The sequence below is a fragment of the Barbatula barbatula genome, assembly GCF_947034865.1.
Source record: "Barbatula barbatula genome assembly, chromosome: 5".
Taxonomy (NCBI): Eukaryota; Metazoa; Chordata; class Actinopteri; order Cypriniformes; family Nemacheilidae; genus Barbatula; species Barbatula barbatula.
Window position 1 is genome coordinate 9,390,909 of NC_136769.1, and position 11,654 is coordinate 9,402,562.

The 11,654-nt window shown below is 39.2% G+C and overlaps 3 protein-coding genes across 5 annotated transcripts; all 3 read left to right on the forward strand.

Moving 5' to 3' along the window:
* The first annotated feature begins 83 nt into the window (after positions 1 to 83).
* On the forward strand, positions 84 to 3,192 carry phospho1 (phosphoethanolamine/phosphocholine phosphatase 1). The gene is made up of 3 exons (XM_079456348.1): positions 84 to 204; positions 1,023 to 1,052; positions 1,398 to 3,192. The coding sequence occupies exon 3, from the start codon at positions 1,447 to 1,449 to the stop codon at positions 2,296 to 2,298; it is 852 nt and encodes a 283-aa protein (XP_079312474.1). The 5' UTR covers positions 84 to 204; positions 1,023 to 1,052; positions 1,398 to 1,446; the 3' UTR covers positions 2,299 to 3,192.
* A 1,588-nt stretch (positions 3,193 to 4,780) lies between these two features.
* natd1 (protein NATD1) lies at positions 4,781 to 7,170 on the forward strand. Its single transcript, XM_079457477.1, has 3 exons — positions 4,781 to 5,050; positions 5,734 to 5,852; positions 5,944 to 7,170. Exons 1-3 carry the CDS (start codon positions 4,885 to 4,887, stop codon positions 6,058 to 6,060), a joined length of 402 nt encoding a protein of 133 aa, XP_079313603.1. The 5' UTR covers positions 4,781 to 4,884; the 3' UTR covers positions 6,061 to 7,170.
* Positions 7,171 to 8,431: 1,261 nt separating this feature from the next.
* tmem11 (transmembrane protein 11) lies at positions 8,432 to 11,333 on the forward strand. 3 transcript variants are annotated; one of them, XM_079457427.1, is made up of 2 exons: positions 8,432 to 8,827; positions 9,724 to 11,333. In XM_079457427.1, the coding sequence occupies exons 1-2, from the start codon at positions 8,781 to 8,783 to the stop codon at positions 10,238 to 10,240; spliced, it is 564 nt and encodes a 187-aa protein (XP_079313553.1). In that variant the 5' UTR covers positions 8,432 to 8,780; the 3' UTR covers positions 10,241 to 11,333. The 3 variants fall into 3 exon arrangements, with proteins under 3 accessions (XP_079313553.1, XP_079313552.1, XP_079313554.1); XM_079457426.1 differs by having other exon boundaries at positions 8,758 to 8,860; positions 9,724 to 10,840; XM_079457428.1 differs by lacking the exon at positions 8,432 to 8,827 and adding an exon at positions 8,834 to 9,061 and having other exon boundaries at positions 9,724 to 10,840.
* Positions 11,334 to 11,654: the final 321 nt, after the last annotated feature.

Consider the following 11,654-nt stretch of genomic DNA (forward strand, 5'->3'; position numbering starts at 1 on the left):
AGGCTGCAACAGTCAGTCACATAAACGCTTCAGGATGTTGAATGCAGCGACGGGTATGGGGCGTGGTTTTGCCGACGCGCGTCACTGTGGTTACACAGCATCGGACCTTAAAGTCTCCAGCACTGGCGCAAGATCAGCCGGGCAGACGCAGGAAGCAGTTATCGGGAGTGATGACCAACTGAACTGGCACACATCGAGTTCAAGGTAACTATCTTCTGTTTTGCTTACCAAGTAATCACTTCAGTTACGATCCGTTTTGCCTGTTTTAATGCTGTAATATTTAGGCTAGACTGGAAATAATTTACAAAAAGAGATTATTTTTACCTCTCAACTTTAAAATCAATATCAAGTGGCACAGCAGTTATAAACAGGTACTTTGTAAAGAAACATGGTTGTTGCATCACCTGTTATATAAAGTGAAACCAAGGTCACCTACGTGCTGCATATCGGCTTTTGAACAATAGGATAATGCACCACGACGCAATTGGTTTTCGAATTATAACCTGCTATTTTGATTTTTTTTTTCAAAATTTAGATATACATATATTATCATTCTGTGTGACAACAAAATCGCAATATGTTATGTTATTTAACTTAACATTGTGTATATTTTGAGACTTATTTATAAAAAAAGTTTTTGCGGCCGTTTCCCTCACAGGGATTAGTCTAAAACAGGCCTTAGATTAAATTAAGACATTTAAGTAGTTTTTACAAAAATGCATTACAAAACAACATTACTTGTCTGCATTTAAGTTAAAACAATGGCACTGGTGTATTCGAAGATGTTTCAGTGTAAGCAGTTTTAAATTGAGACAGATCTCACATTTACTTTAGTCTAGGACTAGTCCTGGAATCCACCCTAAATCAAATGGAATGCAACAAGTACGAAGCTCGTAATCTTAAAACTGCTCAGAATGCAGATGGAACTTTATAATTCAAAGGCGCGTAATGTTACTATAACGTTACACTGTATGGAGAAAGCTATTGTCTTAATCGTGTCTTGTTTTTTGGCACTCTTACAGGTGGGCAGAGTTGATCTCAGGGTAACACCGGTGAGTTGTAACTTGACAAGCATAGGCTACATAAGTAGAGTTCGGAATAGACAGAAGCCTGCACTGAATAGTCGTTCATGTCCATATCTATTGAACAAGAGCAATACATGTATTTTATAACAAGTAGAATATCCCATTGCTCTGCAGTAATGTGCCACTGTATAAAATTACTTGTAAGTCGCTTTGGATAAAAGCGTCTGCCAAATGAATAAATGTAAATGTAGAATAGCGTGGACCGGTTTCTCTTCCTTCATCTTCCGGCTTTTTCTTCTGATTCTATTTTATTCCTTTTGTCTGCTTCAAATTCTGCTATCATAACGTGAACTTGGCTCATTCTTTGTCCAGAGGAAGAGCAAAAGCAGGAGAAAGCCTGTTCTATTTTCCCTTCCCATCCATGATGCGGGACTCTGTCTTCAACTGCTGCGTTTCCCCACCCCACACCGCTGGAGGAGCGGAGGAACATCATCAGCATAGCAGCAGACCTCAAGCCCCGCCCCCTAATGATAGGCGTTTCCTTATATTCTTTGACTTTGATGAGACCCTGGTGGACGAGTGCAGTGATGACTCCATGGTTACCGTGGCGCCTGGTGGAATCCTGCCTGGCTGGTTGAAGGACACGTACCGCCCCGGCCGCTATACTGAGTACATGCAGCGTGTGCTGGCCTACCTCGCCGAGCAGGGAGTCACGCCGGCAACTATCAGAAGCACGATAGAGAAGCTCCCTCCCTGCCCTGGCATCCCGGCTTTAATGCGCTTCCTTCTTTCCCAGCCATCACGTGACTTTGAAGTGGTTTGTGTGTCTGACGCTAATACAGTCTTCATTGAGACGTGGCTGCAGCATCTGGGGTTCCGCCCACTTTTTATACGTATTTTCACCAACCCAGCTAACTTTGATGATAATGGGCAGTTGCAGCTTCGTCCCTTCCACTCCCACGACTGCCTGCGGTGCCCGGCGAACATGTGCAAAGCGGTGGTGGTGAGGCAGTATTTGGCCCAACGCATACGTGAGAGAGGGGGAAAGCCATACCAGAAAGTTCTCTATGTTGGTGATGGGGCCAATGATTTCTGTCCATCACTCATACTATCACCAGGTGATATAACATTCCCCCGCTGGGACTTCCCGGCGCACAAACTGATCCGAGAGATGGCGGAAGCCAAACCTGGAGAGTTTAAGGCTAGTGTGGTACCCTGGAAGAGTGGAGAGGATGTCATAAGCACGTTGAAGAAGATATTAGAGAGGCCTTAAATAGGCTAAAATAGACCCTTAAAATATATCCGCTTTTATTAATTCTATTCCAAACTCATTCGGCATTACCAAGTATAATGAACTTTATTTGTACGTGAAAAATTTGGAGGCTGTTTAGAGACATTCAATGAGATGCATGGGTGTTTAGGTGTATTTGCATTTATGCAACTTTTGTCCAATGTATCAAAAAGCTTTTTTCTAAGAGTTGCTATGAATAATAATAATTTTTATGTGGAGTATTTGAGTTATCAACTAAAAATAAATATTTTGTCATTGAGAAAGTACCTCCTGGTTAGTATTCGTTATATTATGTTATTCTTACACATTTACATTATGTACATGTGAAATATAAACATATTTTAATCTATTTTTGTTTACAATGCTTTGTAAACACTGAATTTTATCTTGACGTGTAATTTTCGCACCCATCATGTATTAGTAGGGTCTGCTGTAGTTGTTAAATGTATATTTTTGAAACCATTGTACATGATGTGAAGCAACTTTGTGGTTCTTTGTGTTTTATTCTCTTTGAACATGGAGCAAATTACAATAATCTGATTATAGATTGTCACCAGCATAGATATAAAGCCAGTTACTCAACTCTGTGTCTCTGCATGTTTTCACATAATGCAGATCTCTTACGTCTTTAGTGTTAAGGGTGTTTATAGAGGCCATATGTTTAAAAATCATAATATGCTATAGTTGAATCTAATGCTAGTAATACAACTACGTATATGCACACTGTAAGACTTTGCTGTAGTTTTGCAGCAGGTTTGCCAGTAATTTATTGTAGATTTAACTAGAAACAATGCAGATTTATTCCTACAGCCTTCTTTGTGTCTCTTTCATACCAACCAAGGGTGCCAATAAAGGTGGAGGGCACTGTATATATATATATATATATATTGTTTTATATATGAAATAATTATATAGAAGCTGAATATATATTTATAATACCACAAAAGACGTCCACACTGCCATGGACAAATTCAAAGTAGAATAAATCAAAACTGCATTATCAAAACACATCCTGATATATTCTCCAAAAAGTTGATATCATCCTATCTTGTTAGCATCAGATATTTGTTGGTGACAGGGTGGACAATTACAGGGTGGACATGTTTGGCTAAATTTAGCATTTAATGAACATATGGTACAGAATTGAAGCTGACTGTGCACTGTTTAATATATATTTTGAATTTCTGAAAAGTTTTTATATTAATTAATATTTCACTATGACAGGGTGGACATGTTAAGCTTGACAACATCCAACTATAAACAATATGATGAAAACTGGGAAAAATTAGTGTATATATTTACTGGGTGTGTAGCAGATGTTTTAACCACTGAGGAAAAGCAAAATGAGTACATAAATTGATATCTTAAAGGGGCATTCACCCCATATTGACAGGATGGACAGCATTTTCAGGGACACATGCAAAATGCTTAATATTATCATGAAAATACCTAGGAAAATTAGGAAGAAAATAATTTAAAGATTCTTCTTTTTGCATTTAATCTGCAGAGTAAATATTTTGCCATTGATAAAAAAAACTGGGGGGACGGGGGTAACCAAGACAAGGGTAACAACAGTCCAGCACAAGACAGCAAACACAAGGGCTTTAAATAGGGAAGCAACTAAAGAGAGGTAATGAATAAGGAAACAAGGGGCAGGGCTTAAACAAAAGATGATCCAGTAATCCTGAACTAGACAAACAACTACACTGAGGACAGGATCATGACAGATGTTGATCCTGGAACTCCATTGGATCCTCAAACTGTCAGTAAAACCTTAAAAAACTCCATCCTGAACAAAGCACTGCACACATTTTGGACATCTCTTGAATATGTAGTGTTTTTGACTCAACCCTTGATGAAAAAAGTGCACTCCTATAACATCCTTAAAGTGCTCTTTTTTTCACGCAATAACTACGTACTTAATATAATACAAATATTCTTAAAATAATGTTACGAACATGTACTCAGCTCTGCTATTTGGAGACACCACGAATATAAACTTAACATAATATCTCTGTATTAAAAAGATGAAAAAAAACTTTGTAACTATATATTAAGATTTACATCTTTATATTTAGGATTTACATATTCAGACTTACATTTATGCTTTCAGATTTACATTTATATATTCAGACTTATAACCATATATTCGGATTTATATATATTATAGATATATACATATAATTTTTTAATATATATATAAAGTACCTTGAAAATATAAATTATAATAAAAATATGGTTGTTCGTTCTCTCCCTTGCACTTATTGCTAGGTGCAGACCTTTGAACCCCCATGTGGGTCTTTTTATGTAATCTTCAGAAACTCTGAAACAGGTTTTTGTAACAGTTAATCAAGTAAATTTGGGCTGTAAAAAGGGGAAAAATGTCAGTAACCCTTCGTCTCCACCTGTCGGCCAAACGTAACACGACCAGTTTAAAGAGACCGCGCGATTCTAAACAACTTCTAGTTTCTCATAGGCCTGCGACGGCCACGTGACTCCACAGCTGATTTCCGTCGATGGCGTGTTTTCGCAGGATCAGATGTTCGTTCACACCTCTTCGAGGCATGAATGCACTTTTCGTCGCGCTCGAAGCAGCCGTGGTGCACTGACACAGAGCTTCCCCTGTCAGCAGGCGTTATGGCCCAGGCTACACCGATGAACGTCCTCGACATTACAACACCCCTCAGAGTGGAGCACGACAAGAAACGACGACAATTCAGCATCAGACTGAACGGTCAGTAATGCGTCAGATAATGAGATGGTGGTCGCGGGTGGGAGAGACAAACAAACGAACGACCGCCTTCTAAATGTGTCTTTTGTGTTCATATTTAATTACGATTAACGCGTCGATTAACATAGTCCACTGTTGCCATGTATTGGGTATTATCTCGTAATTCACGTAGATATTGTAACGTGTTATGAAGACGGTGTTTCTTGCATATGACAGACCGTTGTTTTGCTGGTATTAATCCCCCACCACCTTGCTCTTGAGCTAGTGATGAAGTAACGTACCCTCGATGCTTTTATGCTAACACCCTCTTTATTATAGGCTATGCTGCGATTTTACGTTTTATTGTTGTGCACGAATCCGCAATGTATGCTGTCACATACACAGTTTAAACTTTCTAGTTATAAGGTTTTGTTTGTTTATTGTTTTCTAGATGTGCAGAAACTAAGTTGCTAGCCTCCTGGCTAGCCATCCTTTCCATATGCATCGTTAAACTTCCTGTTACATTATCGTCCTAGATTTCTATCTAAAGAAAACAAAGCGTTTACTTTTAATGTTAGTCAAAAACATTCCTATTTATATGTCGAGAGTCGAAACATTTTGTAAATGAAAGTAAATTGGGTTTTGATACAGACTGCCCTAGGGTGACAGTCATGTAATGCAATGTCCAATATATATTTGCTCTGAAGGTTCCCATGACAGGGCTGTGCTGCTCTATGAATACGTGGGGAAGAAGACTGTGGATCTACAGCACACTGAGGTTCCTGAAGCATACAGAGGACGAGAGATTGCCAAACACTTAGCAAAGGTTTTACTCTTTCAGATCAGTGTGAACCTGTTATATACAATGACACCGTTATTGTTAACATCTGCATTTGGTTTGTGTTTGTCGTTTCTAGGCCGCAATGGATTTTGTGGTAGAGGAGGACCTGAAAGCTCACTTGACCTGCTGGTACATCCAAAAATTTGTCAAGGAAAATCCCCACCCCCATTACTTGGAGCACATTCTCCATTGAAAGGGTGACAGAAATGGGGACAGGAAGTGACCTTATCTCAATTCAAGGATGATTCGGGATAGGGTGGGATGGGTACATGTTGGTTGGGGGAGCACCCCTGACACGTCTGACTTGTTTTGAAAACTCCACTAAAAAGAGATTTATTGTTGTCCGTGATTCAGAGTGAATGAGATTTAAGAAGGGAAAATATCTGAAGCTATACAATGATTTTTAAAGCCCTGTTCTCCTAATGGACAGGGAGAAAACAGTGTGGATTGAGATGAGCAAGATATTCTGTCTCCCAGTAATTTACAGGGTTTTTGGACTTTCAAGCCAATTCAGAGAAGTGAAAGCATAGCACACATTATGAACTCACATTATCAACTGTTTGATAAGGTCATAAGAGTCTTTGTTCTCCATATGAAGGTCGTATGCCTACAGGTTCAGTGGTGCTCATAAGAAAAATACACATGTACTTGTGTTCCCACACGCACAGGCAGGCTCTCATACCATTCAAAGTGCACATCCAGCCCAGCATGGAGACGGCACATTCTGCCATCCCAATAATAAGAAACAGCCGTTTTTTTCTGTCTGTATTTAAGACTGATTTTATGCTTTTGCATGTTTCTCGTATACTATGGCCAGTGAGGAACTCCAGCTCAGCCTATAAGACAATCGCCCACTCCTATGATACGCAGGGCTGAACCTCTCAGGATGCATACTTTATGAAAACAAAAACACACCTCTACCTAGAGGATTCTGTTACATGTGATTGTGTGTGTTTGAGATGCGTTGAATGAGTGAATGTATTACTGTAACTTCCAGAATTCCCAGGGGTCTATAGAAAGTCAGCTGACAGACCAACATTTGTGGCACCATCAATGAGCAGTGACGAAATGAAGGTCATCTTTTCTATAAAAATGACTCTGCTGTGTGACTTTGGAAGTTTATTATGTAATACAAACTAAAGATTCCTGGAATTCATACATTTTTACACTCTTATGTACTCTTTAAGTTACTCTTAATGGTTTTTAATAAAAAATAAATGATTGAAAAATGTTTGCTTATTTGCATTCTTGAATATGAAGCAATAAGTATATCAGTTTGTATTTCACAAAATTATATATTTTCATTAAAAAAAAATCACAAAACATGAAATACGATAATTTTCTGTTACATACATGCATGTTGAAGACACAGCACCAAAAGACACAGCATAGTATATCAACCTAAACAAGCCTCAAGCTATAATTTATCATTCTTCTATAGTTTGTGCTGTAATTTAACTTATGTGACAGTTCATGTTTATTTTTTGTAATAGCCAGTCCAACAACACATTTATAATGTGTAAACTCTTAACGCATTCACAAATTATTAGAATAAAACTATTATAGACAAGCTTTGTTTACTATCTTAGTGTGTCATATAACAGATCTATGTTTTTATCCAACTTCTTCCCTGTCAATTTGTAAAAGCAAGGAGTAATGCAGTGCTTCTGGAATCTGGATTATCACAAATTTTGTGTTCTTCCAGCACAAAGATTTGACACACTGGATTAGGTTTAATGCTTAAAGACCCAAACTTGCTCTGTGAAAGTAAAAAATTCCTCTCATCTATTACATATAGTTTTGACTAGCCTTTGAAGCAGGCCTGGTATTAGGTTGGCTGGACAGGGGGATCACATATTCAGGCTGGGCAATTTTTTTCTAGTAATATACTCATAGTTAACTGCATGTTTAATTTATATTTTTTCCTTAATTTGATTAGATAGTTGATTAATAGATAATATATCATATAAATGTGTGATATTTAATTGTTTGTATTGTAAGCAGGATTTTTGAAGGCGGCTGGCTTGCTATTTTGAAATCTCTTCGGTGTCATTCAATCTGTTCACTGCAATAATATTTGATGTTAGGTTGTATTATCAATAACTTCAATATACAGTAGGCCTACAGATTTTTCACTTTTGCAGCTATTAAGTTAAGCGTACTTTGCAATTTGCACACTTTTAGTTCTGACATAGTCAGTAGATAACAGTATTGTGTCCTTTAGCTCACTTAAATACAAATGCACCGAATTCACACATCAGATTTAAAGCTTACATGTTATGCAATGCGTTGCTACTGGGGGTGACAGCGAGCGCACACCTGCACGTGTACCGAGCACTGTATGGTTGTTATAACACCGTTCTCTCGCCCGTTGTGCACCAGCTGTGTGAGCGCTGTGCGGAGGACATAACTCGTTGCAAGAACAGACCACATTATGGGTGAGTGCCGTCTTGCAAAAAAATGTACAACAAAGTTTTGACACCATACAAACCTTTACGTCATTTTATCAGGGAACTTTTCTTTATGTCGTGTGTGCATAAAATCTGGGAATGTACTGTCCTACCGACAGCCCGTAGCGTTGTCCTTGCATTCGATTGGCCATCGCTTTTCATAAAACACGCATATACTATGCAGCTGCGCAGCTGAAACCATAATCACAATGAAAACCTGTCTGTCATATTAAAACGCCGTCATCCGTGTATGACTAACCGCTGATTTAAACACAAGAAAGCAAATAATTATGTAGTTTAACATTCTGGTAGGGTCCTTAACCCAGTTGACTCATGGGATCAGTAGTCTCGTAGATATGTTGCGAGGCTTTTACGTCAATTAACAGTGCAGGGCTAACGGAACTACATTACCCGTGATGACCATCGCGAGTTTTGCGTCAATTCGAGTCAGTTGCTTTTCAAGATGGCGTCGCTGGGAAGGAGGCGCGGTGTCCCAGTCAGCAGGGAGAGGTCAGCTACTTTAAAACCTGTGATTGTTTATCAGTACGTTACACGAAACGTTTAGTCGAACAGTACATTTTAGTCTTGTTCACTGTTGTTAAAATTGTGCGTTGTTAAGGGATTTGTGCCGCTGGGAAAGACTGAAAAATATTGTCTGAACACAGCTCATGTGATGTTTTGATAAGCTTACTGGCTCTGGGATCTCTCAAATAACTAACCCCACAAAGACCTTAAAATTCCCTTGTATGTTATTAACATTTTATTAACAGACTAATAAATGTAAGTGTGGACTTTACAGTGCGTGTTATCCGTACTGACAAGACAGCCGTCGCTTTACCAGCGTGACAGCGATTTTCAAGGAGATGTGTACGTGCAGCTAGCAGGGTCTCTTCTTATAAGTTTCTATAGTTACTGTCGTGCTGTTTGTCTTTTTCTAATTTATGATTAGTATTATTTCTATGTAAAACTGTGTTTAATAGGATGTACAAAAACGAACGTAACGGAGTGTTAAATGTATTTTAGAAAAAGTCAGACTTCTGCATTTTCGGTTCGCTAAGTCGAGATAACAGTCCATCGTTTTCCAAAAAACGATCATTTTGAAACCTTAAGATTGTAGCAGTATAGATGCCTGATTTAGCTATTTTTTCACTATTCCACTTCAATAAACGTCATTTATATAAGTTTTGTGAAGTCAGGCCTCTGATAGCACACAGAAGTCTGGTTGTCAAATATATATTTTTATCAGTCAATTGACAATGAGTATTATAATTTAGTAGTTCACACTATTAGAAAAATGATAACCGGTAGTATTCTGTCTTATTTCCTATGCTATACGTGAGGTTTCAAAATAATTTCACGCTGAAGCTCCATGACAACCTTTAACATTTTTTCCTCTGTTACTCTAGGGGAGTGATGGCGGCCACAGAGTGTTACATCGTCCACGAGATCTACAATGGAGAGAATGCTCAGGAGCAATTCGAATACGAGCTGGAACAGGCTCTGGAGGCTCAGTATCGTTACATCGTGATCGAGCCCACGCGCATCGGGGACGAGACCGCCCGCTGGGTGGCCGTCGGAAACTGCCTGCACAAAACCGCCGTACTGGCGGGGGCTGCGTGCCTCCTCACGCCGCTCGCTCTCCCCGTTGAATACTCCCGTTACGTGGCGCTGCCGGCTGGCGCTCTGAGTCTCGCCTGCGCCACTCTTTACGGCATCTCCTGGCAGTTCGACCCCTGCTGCAAATACCAAGTGGAGTACGACAGTCAGAAGCTCTCGCGGCTACCCCTGCACACGCTCACCTCCTCCACGCCAGTGGTTCTAGTTCGACGGGACGACGTGCACAGAAAGAGACTGCACAACACGATAGCGTTGGCGGCCCTGGCGTACTGTGCCAAGAAGATCTATGAACTGTACGCTGTATGAGCTTGATGGCACACGCAAACATACGCAGACAGATACTGATGAACGCGTACACACATACACACGAGGCAAGGAGGTGAGAAGCACTACTATACACCCAACACTGGCAGATATACACATACCCAAACATACACACGTATTGTGCTGATGGACCGATGGAGAGAGTGATTGGAACAAACGTAAAGAACAAGCAGCAAGACAAAGCAGCACTCTCTCTGTCACATTTTCATCGTTTCGCTTTCAACCGGTTAAAGATTGGACAGACAGACAGATTGGATGGAGGGATGTTTAAGGAGAAGGGTTGGGGGAGCTTATTGTTACTAGAAGAATGAATCTTCCCTTTTTTCTGTACTTTAAGTGATCTCACCAGTGCACTTGACTCCCCCTTCCCACTCCTTCCCTGCAGCCCCTCTCCGCACCCCATATCACCTTCCATCCACACGGAGCTTCCGCACCTGGCCAGTGACCTGTCGGAATGTGAACGTGTGGTGGACAGACAGACATGTTTTAAGAATTATCTCTCTTTTTTTCCCTCTGTGTAGTTTTACTGTACCCTGCCTTTGGTGCGTCACCTTTTCATTAAACAGTAGGAGATTTAACCTCAATGGCATCTCTGGTGACTTTATTTCACCCTAAGGGGTGGACATCTTTTCGTACTAGTCATGAGACTCATGTTAGGTCTCATGCAGACTTAACTGTCAAATTTATGGTATTTAATTGGTTAAGGCTTGCCAGAAAGGGTATTGCGCATTAAATATTAATTAATTGCCAACAAGTGAAATGATAGATTGATTCAATGGCAAATTGGTTATTCAATTGGACTGCATATTTTTAAATACCTTTAAATTATTAACCATGTTTTTATGATTGCACCCTGGTCTCTGGAGCACACAAATAAGATTATTGATGAATCATCTGTGATGCATTACTTATTTAGGAGTCTTTAAGAACAATTAGAGCTATATATTTTTTTAAATTTAAAAATGCAACATAAAATAACTATATTAACAATAGCATTTCGGTTATGTTGTTGATTACCATGGAAAATAATCGTCTCATATTACATAAAAATGTGTTGAAAAATGCTTCTTTATACAAACAAGGGAAAATCAAATAATTGTCTTTGCTAATTTACATAATTTTTACAGAACTATTGGTGTTCCTTGTGCGTATCTAAAAGTGACACTGCAGCATCAAATGATGCTTAATACAAAGATAATGTTGCTAGATGTGCGAATCAGAATCTACAATTCAGTCTGTGTCTGCATTTTTCGTTTAAGTTGTATAAACTAAATTGTAGAAGAATGAGTAGGTAATGCCGCAATACGGAAAGCATGATTGCACAAATTTCTGTTCCTCCCTATCAGATTTTCATTGAAATTGTATCTTAAAGAGCTTTTCATAACAAGTATAATTT

Excerpts from the sequence above, each read along its gene's own strand:
- phospho1 (XM_079456348.1), top strand. The coding sequence starts at position 1,447 with ATGATGCGGGACTCTGTCTTCAACTGCTGCGTTTCCCCACCCCACACC.
- natd1 (XM_079457477.1), top strand. The coding sequence starts at position 4,885 with ATGCACTTTTCGTCGCGCTCGAAGCAGCCGTGGTGCACTGACACAGAG. Across the intron at positions 5,051-5,733 it reads ATTCAGCATCAGACTGAACG|GTTCCCATGACAGGGCTGTG; the intron begins GTCAGTAATGCG and ends TTTGCTCTGAAG. Across the intron at positions 5,853-5,943 it reads TTGCCAAACACTTAGCAAAG|GCCGCAATGGATTTTGTGGT; the intron begins GTTTTACTCTTT and ends TGTCGTTTCTAG.
- tmem11 (XM_079457426.1), top strand. The coding sequence starts at position 8,781 with ATGGCGTCGCTGGGAAGGAGGCGCGGTGTCCCAGTCAGCAGGGAGAGG. Across the intron at positions 8,861-9,723 it reads AAACCTGTGATTGTTTATCA|GGGAGTGATGGCGGCCACAG; the intron begins GTACGTTACACG and ends CTGTTACTCTAG.